Genomic DNA, 15,589 nt, shown 5'->3' with positions numbered 1-15,589 from the left:
TAAATGGATTAAATGTCCCAACCAAAAGACAGACTGGCTGAATGGATACAAAAACAAGACCCGTATATATGCTGTCTACAAGAGACCTACTTCAGACCTAATGACACAAACAGACTGAAAGTGAAGGGATGGAAAAAGATATTCCATGCAAATGTAAATCAAATGAAAGCTGGAGTAGCAATACTCGTATCAGATAAAATATACTTTAAAATAAAGACTGTTATAAAAGATAAGGAGGGATACTACATAATGATCAAAGGATCAATCCAAAAAGAAAATATAACAATTATACATGTTTATGCACCCAACATAGAAGCACCTGAATACATAAGGCAAATGCTAACAACCATGAAAGGAGAAATCAAGAGCAACACAATAATAGTAGGGGACTTTAACACCCCACTTACAACAATGGACAGATCATCCAAACAGAAAATAAGTAAGGAAATACAAGCTTTAAATGACACAACAGGCCAGATAGATCTAATTGATATTTATAGAACATTACACCTGAAAGTGGCAGAACACACTTTCTTCTCAAGTGCACATGGAACATTCTCCAGAATAGATCACATCCTGGGTCACAAATCAAGCCTCGGAAAATTTAAGAAAATTGAAACTGTATCAAGTATCTTTTCTGACCACAATGTGATGAGACTGGATATCAATTACAGGAAAAAAGCTGTAAAAACACAAATACATGGAGGCTAAACAGTGAGCTACCAGAGAACCAAGAGATCGCTGAAGAAATCAAAGAAGAAATTAAAAAATACACAGAAACAAATGGCAATGAGAACACGACGACCCAAAACCCACGGGACGCAGCAAAAGCAGTTCTAAGAGGGAAGTTTATAGCAATACAATCTCACTTCAAGAAACAAGAAAAATATCAAATAAACAATCTAATCCTACACTTAAAACAACTAGAGAAAGAAGAACAAAGATATCCCAAAGTCAGTAGAAGGAAAGAAATCATAAAGATCAGAGCAGAAATAAATGAAATAGAAATGAAGAAAACAATAGCAAAGATCAGTAAAACTAAAAGCTGGTTCTTTGAGAAAATAAACAAAATTGATAAACCCTTAGCCAGACTCATCAAGAAAAAAAGGGAGAGGACACAATTCAATAAAATTAGAAATGAAAAAGGAGGAATCATAACTGACACTGCAGAAATACAAAGGATTATAAGAAACTACTACAAACAACTCTATGCCAATAAAACAGACAACCACGAAGAAATGGACAAATTATTGGAAAGGCACAATTTTCCAAGACTGAACCAGGAAGAATTAGAAAATATAAACAGACCTATCATAAGTAATGAAATTGAAACCAAAATTAAAAATCTTCCAACAAACACAAGTCCAGGACCAGATGGCTTCACAGGCGAATTCTATCAAACATTCAGAAAAGAGCTAACATCGATCCTTCTAAAACTCTTCCAAAAAATTGCAGAGGAAGAAACACTCCCTAATTCATTCTATGAAGCCACTATCACCCTGATACCAAAACCAGAAAAAGATATCACAACAAAAGAAAATTATATCACTGATGAACATAGATGCAAAAATCCTCAACAAAATACTAGCAAAAAGAATACAACAGCACATTACAAGGATCATACACCATGATCAAGTGGGATTTATCCCAGGGATGCAAGGATTCTTCAATATACGCAAATCAATCCATGTGATACACCACATTAACAAATTAAGGGATAAAAACCACATGATCATCTCAATAGATGCAGAAAAAGCTTTTGACAAAATTCAACACCCATTTATGATAAAAACTCTCCAGAAAATGGGCATAGAGGGAACCTACCTCAACATGATAAAGGCCATATATGACAAACCCACAGCAAACATCATACTCAATGTGAAAAAGTGAAAGCATTTCCACTAAGATCTGGAACAAGAAAAGGATGTCCACTCCCACCACTCTTATTCAACATAGTTTTGGAAGTCCTAGCCACAGCAATCAGAGAAGAAGAAGAAATAAAAGGAATAAAAATAGGAAAAGAAGAAGTAAAACTGTCACTGTTTGCAGATGACATGATACTATATATAGAAAATCCTAAAGCTGACACCAGACAACTATTAGAACTAATCAATGAATTTGGTAAGGCTGCAGGATACAAAATTAATGCACAGAAATCTCTGGCACTTCTACACACCAACAATGAAAAATCAGAAAGAGAAATTAAGGAAACACTCCCATTTACCATTACAACAAAAAGAATAAAATACAAGGAATAAACCTGAATAAGGAGGTGAAAGACTTGTACTCAGAAAACTATAAAACACTGATGAAAGAAATCAAAGATGACATAAACAGATGGAGAAATATACCATGTTCTTGGATTGGAAGAATCAATATTGTGAAAATGACCATACTACCCAAAGCAATCTACAGATTCAATGCAATCCCTATCAAACCACCAACGGCATTTCTTCACAGAATTAGAACAAAAAATTTTACAGTTCATATGGAAACACAAAAGACCCCAAATAGCCAAAGCAATATTGAGAAAGAAAAACAGAGTTGGAGGAATCAGGCTCCCCCACTTCAAACTATACCACAAAGCTACAAGTAATCAAGACAGTATAGTACTAGCACAAAAACAGAAATACAGATCAATGGTATAGGATAGAATGCCCAAAGATATACCCATGCACATACAGACACCTAATTTACGACAAAGGAGGCAAGAACATACAATGGAGAAAAGACAGCCTCCTCAGTAAGTGGTGCTGGGAAAACTGGACAGCTACATGTAAAAGAACGAAATTAGAACACTCCCTAACACCATACACAAAAATAAACTCCGAATGGATTAAAGACTTAAATGTAAGACCAGACACTATATAACTCTTAGAGGACAACAAAGGAAAAACACTCTTTGACATAAACCACAGCAAGATCTTTTTTGACCCACCTCCTAGAGTAATGGAAATAAAAACAAAAATAAACAAATGAGACTTAATTAAACTAAAAAGCTTTTGCACAGCAAAGGAAACCATAAACAAGACGAAAAGACAACCCTCAGAATGGGAGAAAATATTTGCAAATGAAACAGACAAAAAGATTAATCTCCAAAATATACAAACAGCTCATGGAGCTCAATATCAAAAAAACAAACAATCCACTTAAAAAACGGGCGGAAGACCTAAACAGACATTTCACCAAGCAAGACATACAGATGGCCAAGAGGCACATGAAAAGATGCCCAACATCACTAATTATTAGAGAAATGCAAATCAAAACTACAATGAGGTATCATCTCACGCTGGTGAGAATGGCCATCATCAAAAATCTACAAACAATAAATGCTGGAGAGGGTGTGATGAAAAGAGAACCCTGCTGCACTGCTGGTGGGAATGTAAACTGATACAACCACTATGGAGAACAGTATGGAGGTTCCTTAAAAAACTAAAAATAGAAGTACCATATGACCCAGCAATCCCATCAGTGGGCATATACCCTGAGAAAACCATAATTCAAAAAGAGAGGTGCACCACAATGTTCACTGCAGCACTATTTACAATAGCCAGGACATGGAACCAACCTAAATGTCCATCGACAGATGAATGGATAAAGAAGACGTGGCACATATATACAATGGAATATTACTCAGCCATAAAAGGAAACAAAATTGAGTTATTTGTAGTGAGGTGGATGGACCTAGAGTCTGTCATACAGAGTGAAGTAAGTCAGAAAGAGAAAAACAATCAATAAGAACCTGCTGTATAAAAAAATAAATAAAATAAAATTCAAAAAAAAAAAGAATGGATGAAGACATGGAAAGACAAAAAAAAGAAAGAGAAAAACAAATACCGTATGCTAACACATAAATATATGGAATCTAAAAAAAAAAAAGAAAAAAAATTGGTACTGATGAACCTAGTTGAAAGGCAAGAATAAAGAGGTAGACATAGAAAACGTACTTGAGGACATGGGGTGGGAGGGGGAAGCTAGGGTGAAGTGAGAGTAGCATCAACATATATACACTAACACATGTAAAACAGTTGACTGGTGGGAAGCAGCAGCATAGCACAGGGAGATCGGCTCCGCGCTTTGCGATGACCTAGAAGGGTGGGATAGGGAGGATGGGAGGGAGGCTCACGGGGGAGGGGATATGGGGACATGTGTATGCATATGCGTGATTCACTTTGTTGTGCAACAGAAACTAACACAGTATTGTGAAGCAATTATACTCCAATAAAGATCTATTAAAAAATTAAAAAAGAATAAAGGCAGTTAGTGAAAAAGGAAGAATGAAATTAGAACATGTTCACATGATATACAAAAAGAAAATCAAAAGATCTAAATGTAAGACTGAAACCATAAACCTCCTGAAAGAAAACACAGGCAGAACACTCTTTGACATAAATCGTAGCAATAGTTTTTTGGATCTGTCTTCTGTGAAAAAGGAAATAAAAGCAAAAATAAACAAATGAAACCTAATTAAACGTAAAAGCTTTTGCACAGCAAAAGAAACCATCAACAAAACAAAAAGACAACCTACTGAATGGGAGAAATATTTGCAAATGATATGACCAAATAGGAGTTAATATTCAAAATATATAAACAGCTCATACAACTCAGTGTCAAAAAAAAAAAACCCAATTAAAAAATGGTCAGAGGACCTGAATAGACATTTTTCCAAAGAAGACATATAGATGGCCAACAGCCACGTGAAAAGATGCTCAACATCACTCACCATCAGAGAAATGCAAATCAAAACCACAATGAGAGATCATCTCACACCTGTCAGTATGACTGGAATCACAAAGACCACAAATTTCAAATGCTGGTGAAGATGTTGAGAAAAGGGAACCCTAGTACACTGCTGGGGAATGTAAGTTGGTGAAACCTCTATGGAAGACAGTGGAGGTTCCTCAAAAAACTAAAAACAGAACTACCATATGATCCAGCAATTCCACTCTTGGGTATATACCTCAAAAAAACCAAAAACACTAATTTGAAAAGATACATGCATCCCAATATTCATAGGAGCATTATTTAACAACAGTCAAGATATGGAAGCAACTTAGTGTCTATCACTTAAAGACGATGAATGGATAAAGAACAGGTGGTACATATACAATGGAATATTACTCAGCCACAATAAAGAATGAAATTTTGCCATTTGCAACAACATGGATGTACCTGGAGGTTATTATGCTTAGTGAAATAAGTCAGAGAAAGACAAATACTATATACTATCTCTCACAAGTGGAACCTAAAAAATGAAACAAATGAATATAACAAAATAGAAACAGACTCACAGATAGAGAGAACTAGTGGGGAAAGGAAATGGGGGAGGGGCAAGATAGGGGTGAAGGATTGAGAAGTACAAACTACTATGTATTTATAAAATAAGTAAGCTACAAGGATATATTGTACAGCAGGGGTGCCAAAGCAGGGGAACCAGGCTGCAGAGCAGGAGGTGAGCGGCGGGCGAGCAAGCAAAGCTTCATCTGCTGCTCCCCATCGCTCCCCAACGCTCACATTACCACCTGAACCATACCCCACCCCCCGCGTCCATGGAAAAATTGTCTTCCACAAAACCAGTCCCTGGTGCCAAAAAGGTTGGGGACCGCTGTTGTACAGCACAGAGAAGATAGCCAATATTTGATAACTTTAAATGTAGTACAATCTATAAAAATATTGAATCACTATGTTGTACACCTGAAACTAATATAATATTGTAAATCAACTATATTTCAATTTAAAAAAGGAAGAAGTGCACAGCTGTAACAGTTTTACACTAGTCAAGTGGTATAATATCGTTCAAAGGGAGACTGTAATAACTTAAAGATGCCTATTTTAAACAGCCGCTAAAATAATAAAACAAAGAAGTAGCACTAATAAGTCAACTGTGGAAAAGATTTAATATTTTTTAAATGTTCAATTTTTTTTAAAAGGCTGGAAGAGAAGAAAAAATAGATGAGTAAATAAAAAACAGAAAGCAAGGTAGTATATCTAGATCCAGCCTTACCAATAATTAACTTTCTGCAATGATGGAAATGTTCTATATCTGCACTATCCAAGATAGCAGCCACTAGCCACATGTGCTATTCAACACTTGAAATGAGGCTAGTGGAACTGGGAATCTAAAGTTTTAATTTTATTTAAGTTTAATTAATTTTAACTGAAATATAAATAGCCGCATGAGGCTAGCAGCTACTATATTATACCGTGTATGTCTAAATATTCCAAGTAAAAATAGATATTTTCAGACTAGATTGAATGGGAAGACCCAAAATATATACTGTCTAAAAAAGTCCAATATAAATATCAAGACACATGCAGATGAGAAGTAAAAGGATGGAAAAAGACAAACCATGAAAACACTAATCTTAAAGAAGTGGGAATGACTATATTAATATCAGAAAAAAGAAGATTTTAGAACAAAGAACATTACCAGGGATAAAGAGGGCCATTTCACAATCACAAAACAGCCAATTCATCAGGAAGACAAAATAATCATAAATGTGTATGTGCCTAATAAAAATGCTTCAAAAATATATAAAGCACAAACTTACAGAAGTAAAAAGAAAAATCAGACAAATCCACAATTATATTTGGAGATTTCGACACTCCTCTCTCAGTACTGATAAAATAATACAGAGAACCAGCAGAGATACAGAAGATTTAAAAAGCAGTATCAACCAAGTTGATCTAATTGACATTCATAGAACACTCCGCCCAACTAGAATAGACATTCTTTTAAAGTATAAGTGAAACATTAACCAAGAATGACCATATTGTGGGCCACAAAACAAGTCTCAGTTTGATTTAAAAACTGAAATCGGACATAATTGTTTGAGTTTTGAAAAGAACATAATTAAATTAGACATTAATAACAGGAAGATAGCAGGAAAACTCCCAAATTTTTAGAAATTAAACTAAAGACTTCTAAATAACTCATGGGTCAAAAAATAAAAAGGACATTAGCATACACTTTAAACTAAACAAAAATGAAAACTCACATATCAAAATTTGTGGGATGTAGCTAAAGCAGGGCTTAAAGGAAAATTTATACCTTTAAACGTTTATATTAGAAAAGAAGGTCTAATATCGATCTCATCTTCTACCTTAGAAAGTTAGAAATATAAGAGCAAATTAAACTCCTATAAGTAAAAGAAAGGAAATAATAAAGATTTTGAAAGTGTAAATCAATAAAATAGAAAAAAGATAAAATACAGAAAACAATGAACCAAAAGTTGGTTCTTTGAAAACAGCAATAAAATTGATAAACCTTTAGCTAGATTAATCAAGGGAAAAAAAAAGAAAACACACCTTTCTAGCATATGGATAAAAGGGAATATCACTACATATCCTCCAGACAAGAGAAGGACAGTAGGGAGTAGGTTGTTTTGTTTTGTTTTGTTTTTTTCTGGGCCGTTTGCAGCACGACATGTGGGAACTACTTTTCCTGACCAGAGATCAAACCCGCACCCCCTGCAGTGTAAGGGAAGAGTCTTAACCACTGGACTGCCAGGGAAGTCCCTAGGGAGTAGCATTTTTCAAGCTCTATGCTGATAAACTCAACAGCTTAGATTAAATGGACAAATTTATTGAAAGGAATTCAAGGTTGTTGTAACATTTAAAAACAAATCAGTGTAATTAATCATATTCTAAAATAAAGGAATTAAATCATATGAGCATCTCTATACATGCAAAAAAAACAAACTTGACAAAATTCAGTAACCACTCATGATTAAAAAAAAAAAACTCTCAGCTAATTCAGAGCATAGACGAATTGCCTCAACCTGATAAATTTATGAAAATATATTAAGAATACGATAAAACTTACAGCTAACACTATGCCTGAAAGACTGAAAGCTTTCCCCATAAAACTGGGAATAAAGAAAGGATATTCACCTAAACCACTTCTTTTTAACATTCTACTAGAGGTACTTAGCCTGTCTAACAACTAGAAATATGAGGCATGCAGATTAAGGAAGGAAGAAGTAAAACTGTTTTTATTCACAGATGACATGATTGTGTATATAAAAATTCCTAAGGAATCAATAAAAAAGATGCTGGAATTAAAAAGTGAATTTAGCAAGATCACAGGATAAAAAGTCAATAAAAAAAACTGTTATTTCTATGTGCAAGGGCTGTGCACTGAAAACTAACAGCACTGTGGAGAGAAATAAAGAAGAGCTAAAGAATGGAGGAACACACCATGTTCATATAAAAATAAAATCCGCTAAGGAAAAGTAAAAATAAGAGGAATCCCTGTGTAAGGAACTTAGAAAATGGGCCCAGTGTGCCTAACAGGGACTCAAAATAAAACGGAGCCAGGCAGTCATGACAGACCGGATTCAGTCACGTACTCTATGTTCTCATTAAAACCAAGAACAGAAAACTATGACTTCTGATTCTGCTAAAGGTCCTACCTGGAAACGTCCCCAACTAGAAGCTCTGATGACCAAGCCAATCATCAAAAACTATAGTCAAGCTTCAAGGACTTGTGGTCAGGCTGCAGAGGCCAGCCAATCCTCTCTGCGAGTCTCCCAACTGTGACTTCTACAGTTTGTTTTTAAAAATCCCTCACTCTTTACCCCTACACCCAAAGGTACTTTAGGTTACAGCCAAAGGCTGCATATCCCCTGTTTGCAAACCTTGCAAGCAATAAAGCTGTCCTTTTGCTTTAAGATAATCCTGACTATTTTCTGGGATTTATTTCTAATTTAGGACAACATTTTTACATTGAAGACAACACTGTTAAGACGTCATAGGGACTTCGCTGGTGGTACAGTGGTAAAGAATCTGCCTTACAATGCAGGGGAAGCAAGTTCAATCCCTGGTCAGGGAACGAAGATCCCACATGCCGCAGGGTAACTAAGTCCGAGTGCCACAACTACTGAGTTTGCGCGCCTCAACTAGAGCCTGAGTGCCACACACTACAGAGCCCATGCGTCCTGGAACCTGCACCCCACAACTACAGAGCCCATGCGCCCTGAAGCCTGTGTGCCACAACTAGAGAGAGAAAACCCGCACACCACAACTAGAGAGAAGCCCACATGCTGCAACGAAAGATCCCGCATGCCTCAACAAAGATCCCACGTACTGCAACTAAAACCCGACGCAGCCAAAAATAAATAAAAAATAAATAAATCTCAAAAAAAAAAAGTCATATATCCTCAGATGGATCTCTAGATTTAGTGCAATCCCAAGGAACATCCCAGCAGGCTTTTCTTGGTAGAAACTGACAACCTGATTCTAAAATTTATATTGAAATGCATATAAAATGCAAAGATCCTAAAAGAACCAAAACAATCTTGATAAAGAAAAACAACATTGGCGTAGTTACAATACTTGACTTGAAGACTTACTAGAAGGCTACCGTAATTAAGACAGTGTAGTACTGGCACAAGGATAGACATAAAAATCAATGAAATAGAAGAGAATCCAGAAACAGACCCACATATAATTCCCTGGGGCCATACTGACTGATAATGGGGAGAACTCTGTCAAGTGATAGAAATGTTTAATATCTTAATTGTAGTCATTACCTGGTATAAACATTTGTTGAAACTCGTTGACACTTGTACATTTTACTGCGCACTTAAAATGGATGCCTTTTACTACACATAAATCATACCTAAATAAAGGTGATTTTAACACATATTTAGAAACAATCCCCAAAACTTATCTTGGTTCCTAATATAAATCTAGCCTAGAAGGAAACTAAGATTTATTAAGGCCCTATAATGTGCCAGACACTGGACTCTGTACATTTAATTCTTACAACCATCTCCTAAGGCAGAAACTACTCACCAGGGTTTCACATCTGAAGAAATGTTGAGCGTTTGCAATCTCACCCACCTAATAAGTGGAGAGCTAAGAGTCAAGCCTAAGTTTATCTCTAATGCCCATGTTGCTACCACCACCATCCTCTTATTATGTCTTCCCTATGGAAACTTTTTCACCAAAGCTACTACTATCCACTAAAACCATTTTTTAAGCCTAACTTTTTTTTTAACTTTCCAAGGCAAATCAACTCGAAAATAGAGAATAAGAACGACCATAAGCCTAGATAATCCATAAACTGATGGCTAAATCCAGAACAATGACAAGGGCACCCCATGCACTAAATACGTCAAACCACAGTATAAAAACTATGTACATACTAGACTCACGAAGAGAAGTACAAGCACATTTCAATATATGAGTCTTCCCACCATCACACAGCAAGTTAAGTGATAAAACTGTCTGCAATACTCTTCAGTTGTAGAATTCTCCCAGTGGAATTTTTTAACTTTAAAATTCTATGCCAAGGACTACTTGGTTGAACCACCTATCTCATATCCTGCTAAAAATGAAAAATCTGAAATTTAACATCTAAAAGTGCCGGGCAAATAACAATATATAGTGATCAAAATCTTTATTCCTGTGAATGTTACAAAAGGCATAAAAGTGCCCAAGAGGGAGGTGGCAGAAAATATAGGAGCCTTGTAAAAAATATTCAATATTTAAGAGGGAGGTCCTGGAAAGGACCACGCTAAAACCTCAAGATAGAGGAGCTAAAGGTGAGAAATAAATAATAAATGTGTACTTATCTCTGGTGTTAAAATAATACTACATTACATAACAAACCACATTTTTGTAACTCAGAGAAACAATACATACTTACAGTTATGTGAACACTGAGGAATCATCATTGCAATGTTGAAATATTCAAAGCAAATTCCACAGCGCAGCAAATCATCGATTGTCTGAAATGCATAAATACATACACACCTATCAGAAAGCCACCAAGACTGGAACATCTGCCACAGAACTCCTTCTCCATCCCCTAAAAAAATAATTTAATAATACTTCTTTGTCAAATATTCAAACTCAAAAGCTAAGTCCACATAAACTGCAGGGGAGAGAAAACCTCCCCCATATGACTTATTCAAATCTTAGGTTATAGAGAACACTTCAGAAAGATAAAGCTGACACTGTACAGAATCCCACTCCATGTTGCCAGCCCGTCACAAAAGGGCTACTCTATTTCTCTTCTACTTGCCATGTATTTCCAGTTCCTCCTCCAAGCCTCCTCCTCTTCAGACCCCATTCCCTGGCCCACTGTCACTGCGGGGGTGAAAGGTACCAGCAGCCATTCACCACACAGGGTAAGAACCAGATCAGAGAATATTAAAGAGAAACACTAGAAATTATCTAGTTAAAACCCTTACTTCACAAATGAGTAAACTTGTATCCAGAGCAGGCTCACAGCACATGAGTCAAGCCAGGACAAAACTTCCTGTCTACCGGCCGTCAATCCAGTGCTTTCTGCTCGGTACTGTACAGTACTACAGGGTGGAGCCAGATGAGGAAGCCCTGGAAAGAGCTGGCGCCAGTGACAGCAGAAGGAGGGGAAGAGGCAGGCATCTGCAAAGTCAGATAGATGTGCGTCCATTTGGAAACCCAAACAGGAAAGGATCTCTCTCGCAACCTAAAATCTTCTACATCATTTAAAATGTTATTTCTTTTCTTTTTATAAATTTATTTATTTATTTATTATTTTTGGCTGCGTTGGGTCTTCGTTGCTGCACGCAGGCTTTCTCTAGTTGTGGCGAGCGGGGGCTACTCTTCGTTGCAGTGTGCGGGCTTCTCATTGCGGTGGCCTCTCCTATTGCGGAGCACAGGCTCTAGGCGCGCAGACTTCAGTAGTTGTGGCACGCGGCCTTCAGTAGCTGTGGCGTGCGGGCTCTAGAGCGCAAGCTCAGTAGTTATGGTGCACGGGCCTAGTTGCTCCGCAGCATGTGGGATCTTCCCCAACCAGGGCTCGAACCCATGTCCCCTGCATTGGCAGGCAGACTCTTAACCACTGCACCACCAGGGAAGCCCTAAAACGTTATTTCATTCAAAAGAATACTGAGCAGATATTTAAGAGGAAAGAGAGAGAGAGAGAGAGAGAGCATGCTCTCTTATGTACTGGTACGGAAAGACTGCCAAGAAAAGTGAAAAAAGGAAGTAAGGTACAGGCAGTACACACTGTCTGTGACCTTTTGTTAAAAAGGGAGGAGGGAATAAGAATATAAATCTGAATGCAAATCTGAACACAAGAACGTAACAAATAATGGTCAAAGGGGTCAGGAAACTGGACAGATGAGGGACAGGTTTGGAGGAAGACTTTTACTTTTTATTTCGCGTACTTTTTGAACCATGAGTGTATGACCTAAATTTTAAAAATGCAAACAAACAAAAAGACTAATGTCTCTAATAGTTCACATATGAAATATTGTTGCCATTAAAGGAAACATGCTTTCAAAGAATAATTAATGCATGGAAAAATGTTCATGTTTTAATGCAAACAAAAAAAAATCAGAGAACAAACCTACAACAATAATACATAACAACAGAACTATGTAGTTTAATCTCCTTAACAATCTTAGAAGGTCTATAGCATCTATATGCCAATTTTTTAGATGAAGCCTATAGAGCTTATAAGGCGTTGGATCAAATCCGAGAGGTTGAGTCCAAGGTGATCCCAAAGTTTAAATGCATATACACATTGTGGGTATGTGTGTGCATGATCACACATGAGAAAAACTGAAGAACAATAAGAGAAAACGTTAAACAGTGGTTCTCTCCAGATGGTAGGATGCTAGGTAACTTTCATTTCCTCCTTTATCTTACTGTAAATTCTAATTTTTTCTACTATATACACATTCTACATTTATAATCTGTCAAAAACAAATGTTCGTTACAGTAAAACCAGGGAAATAAACATGCAAATGCCCAAATCTTCCATTACTTTGGATGGTAAGCTACCACTGACACAAAAAGCTAGAGGATTGTGTTGAAAATCAATCAAGAGCAGAGGCAGGACCAGAAGCCAAAGCCCTGACACCTGGTCTATTTGCTTTCTTCTCTATCACCGTCCTCTCCTGGAGGAGTGGTTCTGACAGATGTGCTGAGCAGGATCTGTGGAAGTGATACCGCATCCGATGAGCTATAACATTCTTGCACAGATGTTCAGTCCAGTGGATGCCCTGGGATTTCCTCAACTTAGAGAAAGTGGAAGGGGGAAGCTTTCACTTCCCTTATCCAATTCATAATCTTCATGACAATCACTAAAAAGCAGGAGGAGAAATACTTAACACATGTTAAGCATTAATAATAATAATAAAGATATATTGATTTAATGCTTACTACCTTCTAGATACCTTCAATCAATTAGCAAATCATTTTTGAGCACCCACCACGTGCCAGGCATTGTGTTAGGCACAGTGAATAAGCCAGACAGGATCCCTATCCACACACATCAACTCATTTAACCAAGCTTATAAACTATTTCTGTCTCCAGTTTATAGTTGAGGCAACCCAGGCTCAGAGAGGTTAAGTAACTGAATCAAGGTCACACAGTTAAATAGAAGGCAGAGACTAAATTTAAGCCAGAGCCATTGGAACTCAAATCTATGCTCTTCTCCACTGCACACTGGAGCCAAAGCCACCACAACTGCAAAACCACGGCTTTCCCAGATCCTTCCACAATGTCAGCTCTTCAACATGGGGAGATCTTCAGTCACCAAGCCCTGTAGATGACACTGATGATGGCAGGTAGAACAAGGCCTTATACTTACTTTAACCTCCCCCAAGTCCCTTCACTTAATTCTCAAAGTCACCTTATGAGTCAGTGGGGCAGATACCATAATCCGTAGTTTACAAAACTGAGCAACAGAAGAACATGATTTTGCTCAGTCACAAACGGAAATCATCACAGAACAAGGAGAAAAACCAAGCAATTGATTTTAGCTAGTACAGAATGGTGTGTTTGCTCTTGACCAAACATAGTAGGAATCCAGGACTCACCACTACCGTCCATGGAAACAGGAATGCATTGCCAAAAACAAAGTAGTCACAAAAATCAATGTTATTTGAGTGAAAGACTTCAATAAAATGAAAGGCTAGGGCTTCCCTGGTGGTGCAGTGGTTGAGAGTCCGCCTGCCGATGCAGGGGACACGGGTTCGTGCCCCGGTCCGGGAAGATCCCACGTGCCGCGGAGCGGCTGGGCCCGTGAGCCATGGCCGCTGAGCCTGCGCGTCCGGAGCCTGTGCTCCGCAACGGGAGAGGCCACAACAGTGAGAGGCCCGCGTGCCGAAAAAAAAAAGAAAGGCTAGTGCTAAACGTGAGTCCTGATTTCTTTGTTTAAAAGAGAGGATGCACAACTATCAAGAGTTAGGACACGTTAGGGAGGAATTAGGGCAAAGTAGCACTAGGCTTCTTGAGGGTAATTAGAAGAAATGAATGAGAATGTAAAGGAGACTGCCCGCTTTGCTAGGTGATTAAATAAATGTTTTCTGATGCAAGCTCCACTCCAAACCGTGTCCGGTGTCACTGTGGGAGATTCTTCACTAAAGTACTGGGAGAGTTTACATAATGCTTAGCACGCAGTAAGCTCTAAGAAAGGATTAGGTATCACTGTCGTTTCCACCGTTTAGAGTAAGTGTTTCTTTCCACATCATTGTGATTGTTGTGACTGAACGGCAGAATACCCCGTCCCATACGACAGCCAACCTAGGATCACCATAAGGGACCAAGGCCTGTCCCCGGTACTTCCCAGGAGAGGAAGAAACTGAGGCCCAGATCCACGCGGTGGCAAATGGCAACGCAGAGCCGGGTATCCTGGCCCAATTCGGCGCTGGCGCCTCGTCCTTTCTCCTCCTCAAGGCGGGGCTGGCCTCCCGCGGACGTCGTACGCCCCCGACCTCCCCGAAGCACTCACCTTCATGACTGCCAGGCCCGGAGGCCACCGGGGCTCTACTAGGGAGTCCATGGCCTCCCCTAAAGAAGGTGGAGGGTCCGCGACCCACTTGGGCTCCAGCGCTCCACTGCCACTCGAAATTCCCCGCGCTACAGAGCTACGTCAGCAGTCGGCGACGCGCCCGACGCGGGTGCGGAGCATGCTGGGAGTTGTAGGACGTGGCCGAAGGGCAACCGAAGGTGCTCTCTTTGCGCACGCGCCAGGCACGCCTCCTTGCGCAGATGTGTGGTTAAAAAACCCGCTTGCGGGTTTTGTACTGTACCATTAATAAGTGAATACCTGTTGAATGTTAGGAAGAGATAGCCTAAAATCAAACCAAATCCAGGCCTTGCCAAACCTTTCAAGGTCTGGGCTCCTGCCTCTTCCTTCCGGTCGCCCTCCCTGATTGCTATAATGAGCTGTCTCTGCTCAGAGCCGGGGTTTTCACATCCATTATTTCATCTCACCCCATCACAATACTGAGAGGTAAATATCACTATTCGTTTACACAAGAGAAAGCTTTGGCTCAAAAAAGTGAATAGAGTTTCTCTGAGTCACGCAATTTCTTTGACCAGACTACACATAGGGCCTCTGGCCTTAAAATAGGAGCTCTTTTATCAAATAGGATGGTTAATTTAATTTAATCATCTTAACTTTGGCGTGTAGCCTTCCAGATATTTCCTGTGCAGATACATAGATACAGGTTTTTTTGCCCACAAATGTTGATACATTAAATGCATACCTCTGTCAACTTGAGGTTTCCTGTGGGTTTATTTACATACATCCTAAGACCTCTCCATGTTAATACATATAGATTTACTTCGTTCCTTTTA

General features: G+C 38.5%; 1 protein-coding gene across 1 annotated transcript in view; it reads right to left on the bottom strand.

The window, feature by feature from the left end:
• RAD18 (RAD18 E3 ubiquitin protein ligase) overlaps positions 1 to 14,789 on the bottom strand; it is a gene marked incomplete at its 5' end in the record, with an annotated part of 118,236 nt that extends 103,447 nt beyond the window's left edge. Inside the window, 2 exons of the mRNA XM_082847449.1 lie at positions 10,655 to 10,736; positions 14,739 to 14,789. Coding sequence (XP_082703575.1) covers positions 10,655 to 10,736; positions 14,739 to 14,789 — 133 coding nt within the window. The remainder of the gene's footprint in view (positions 1 to 10,654; positions 10,737 to 14,738) is intronic.
• Between the last annotated feature and the right edge of the window lie 800 nt (positions 14,790 to 15,589).

Source organism: Leucopleurus acutus, assembly GCF_964270905.1.
Source record: "Leucopleurus acutus genome assembly, chromosome: 10".
NCBI classification, from domain to species: domain Eukaryota; kingdom Metazoa; phylum Chordata; class Mammalia; order Artiodactyla; family Delphinidae; genus Leucopleurus; species Leucopleurus acutus.
Note: the sequence above shows the minus strand (reverse complement) of the source record. Positions and strands in the feature narration are given on the sequence as shown.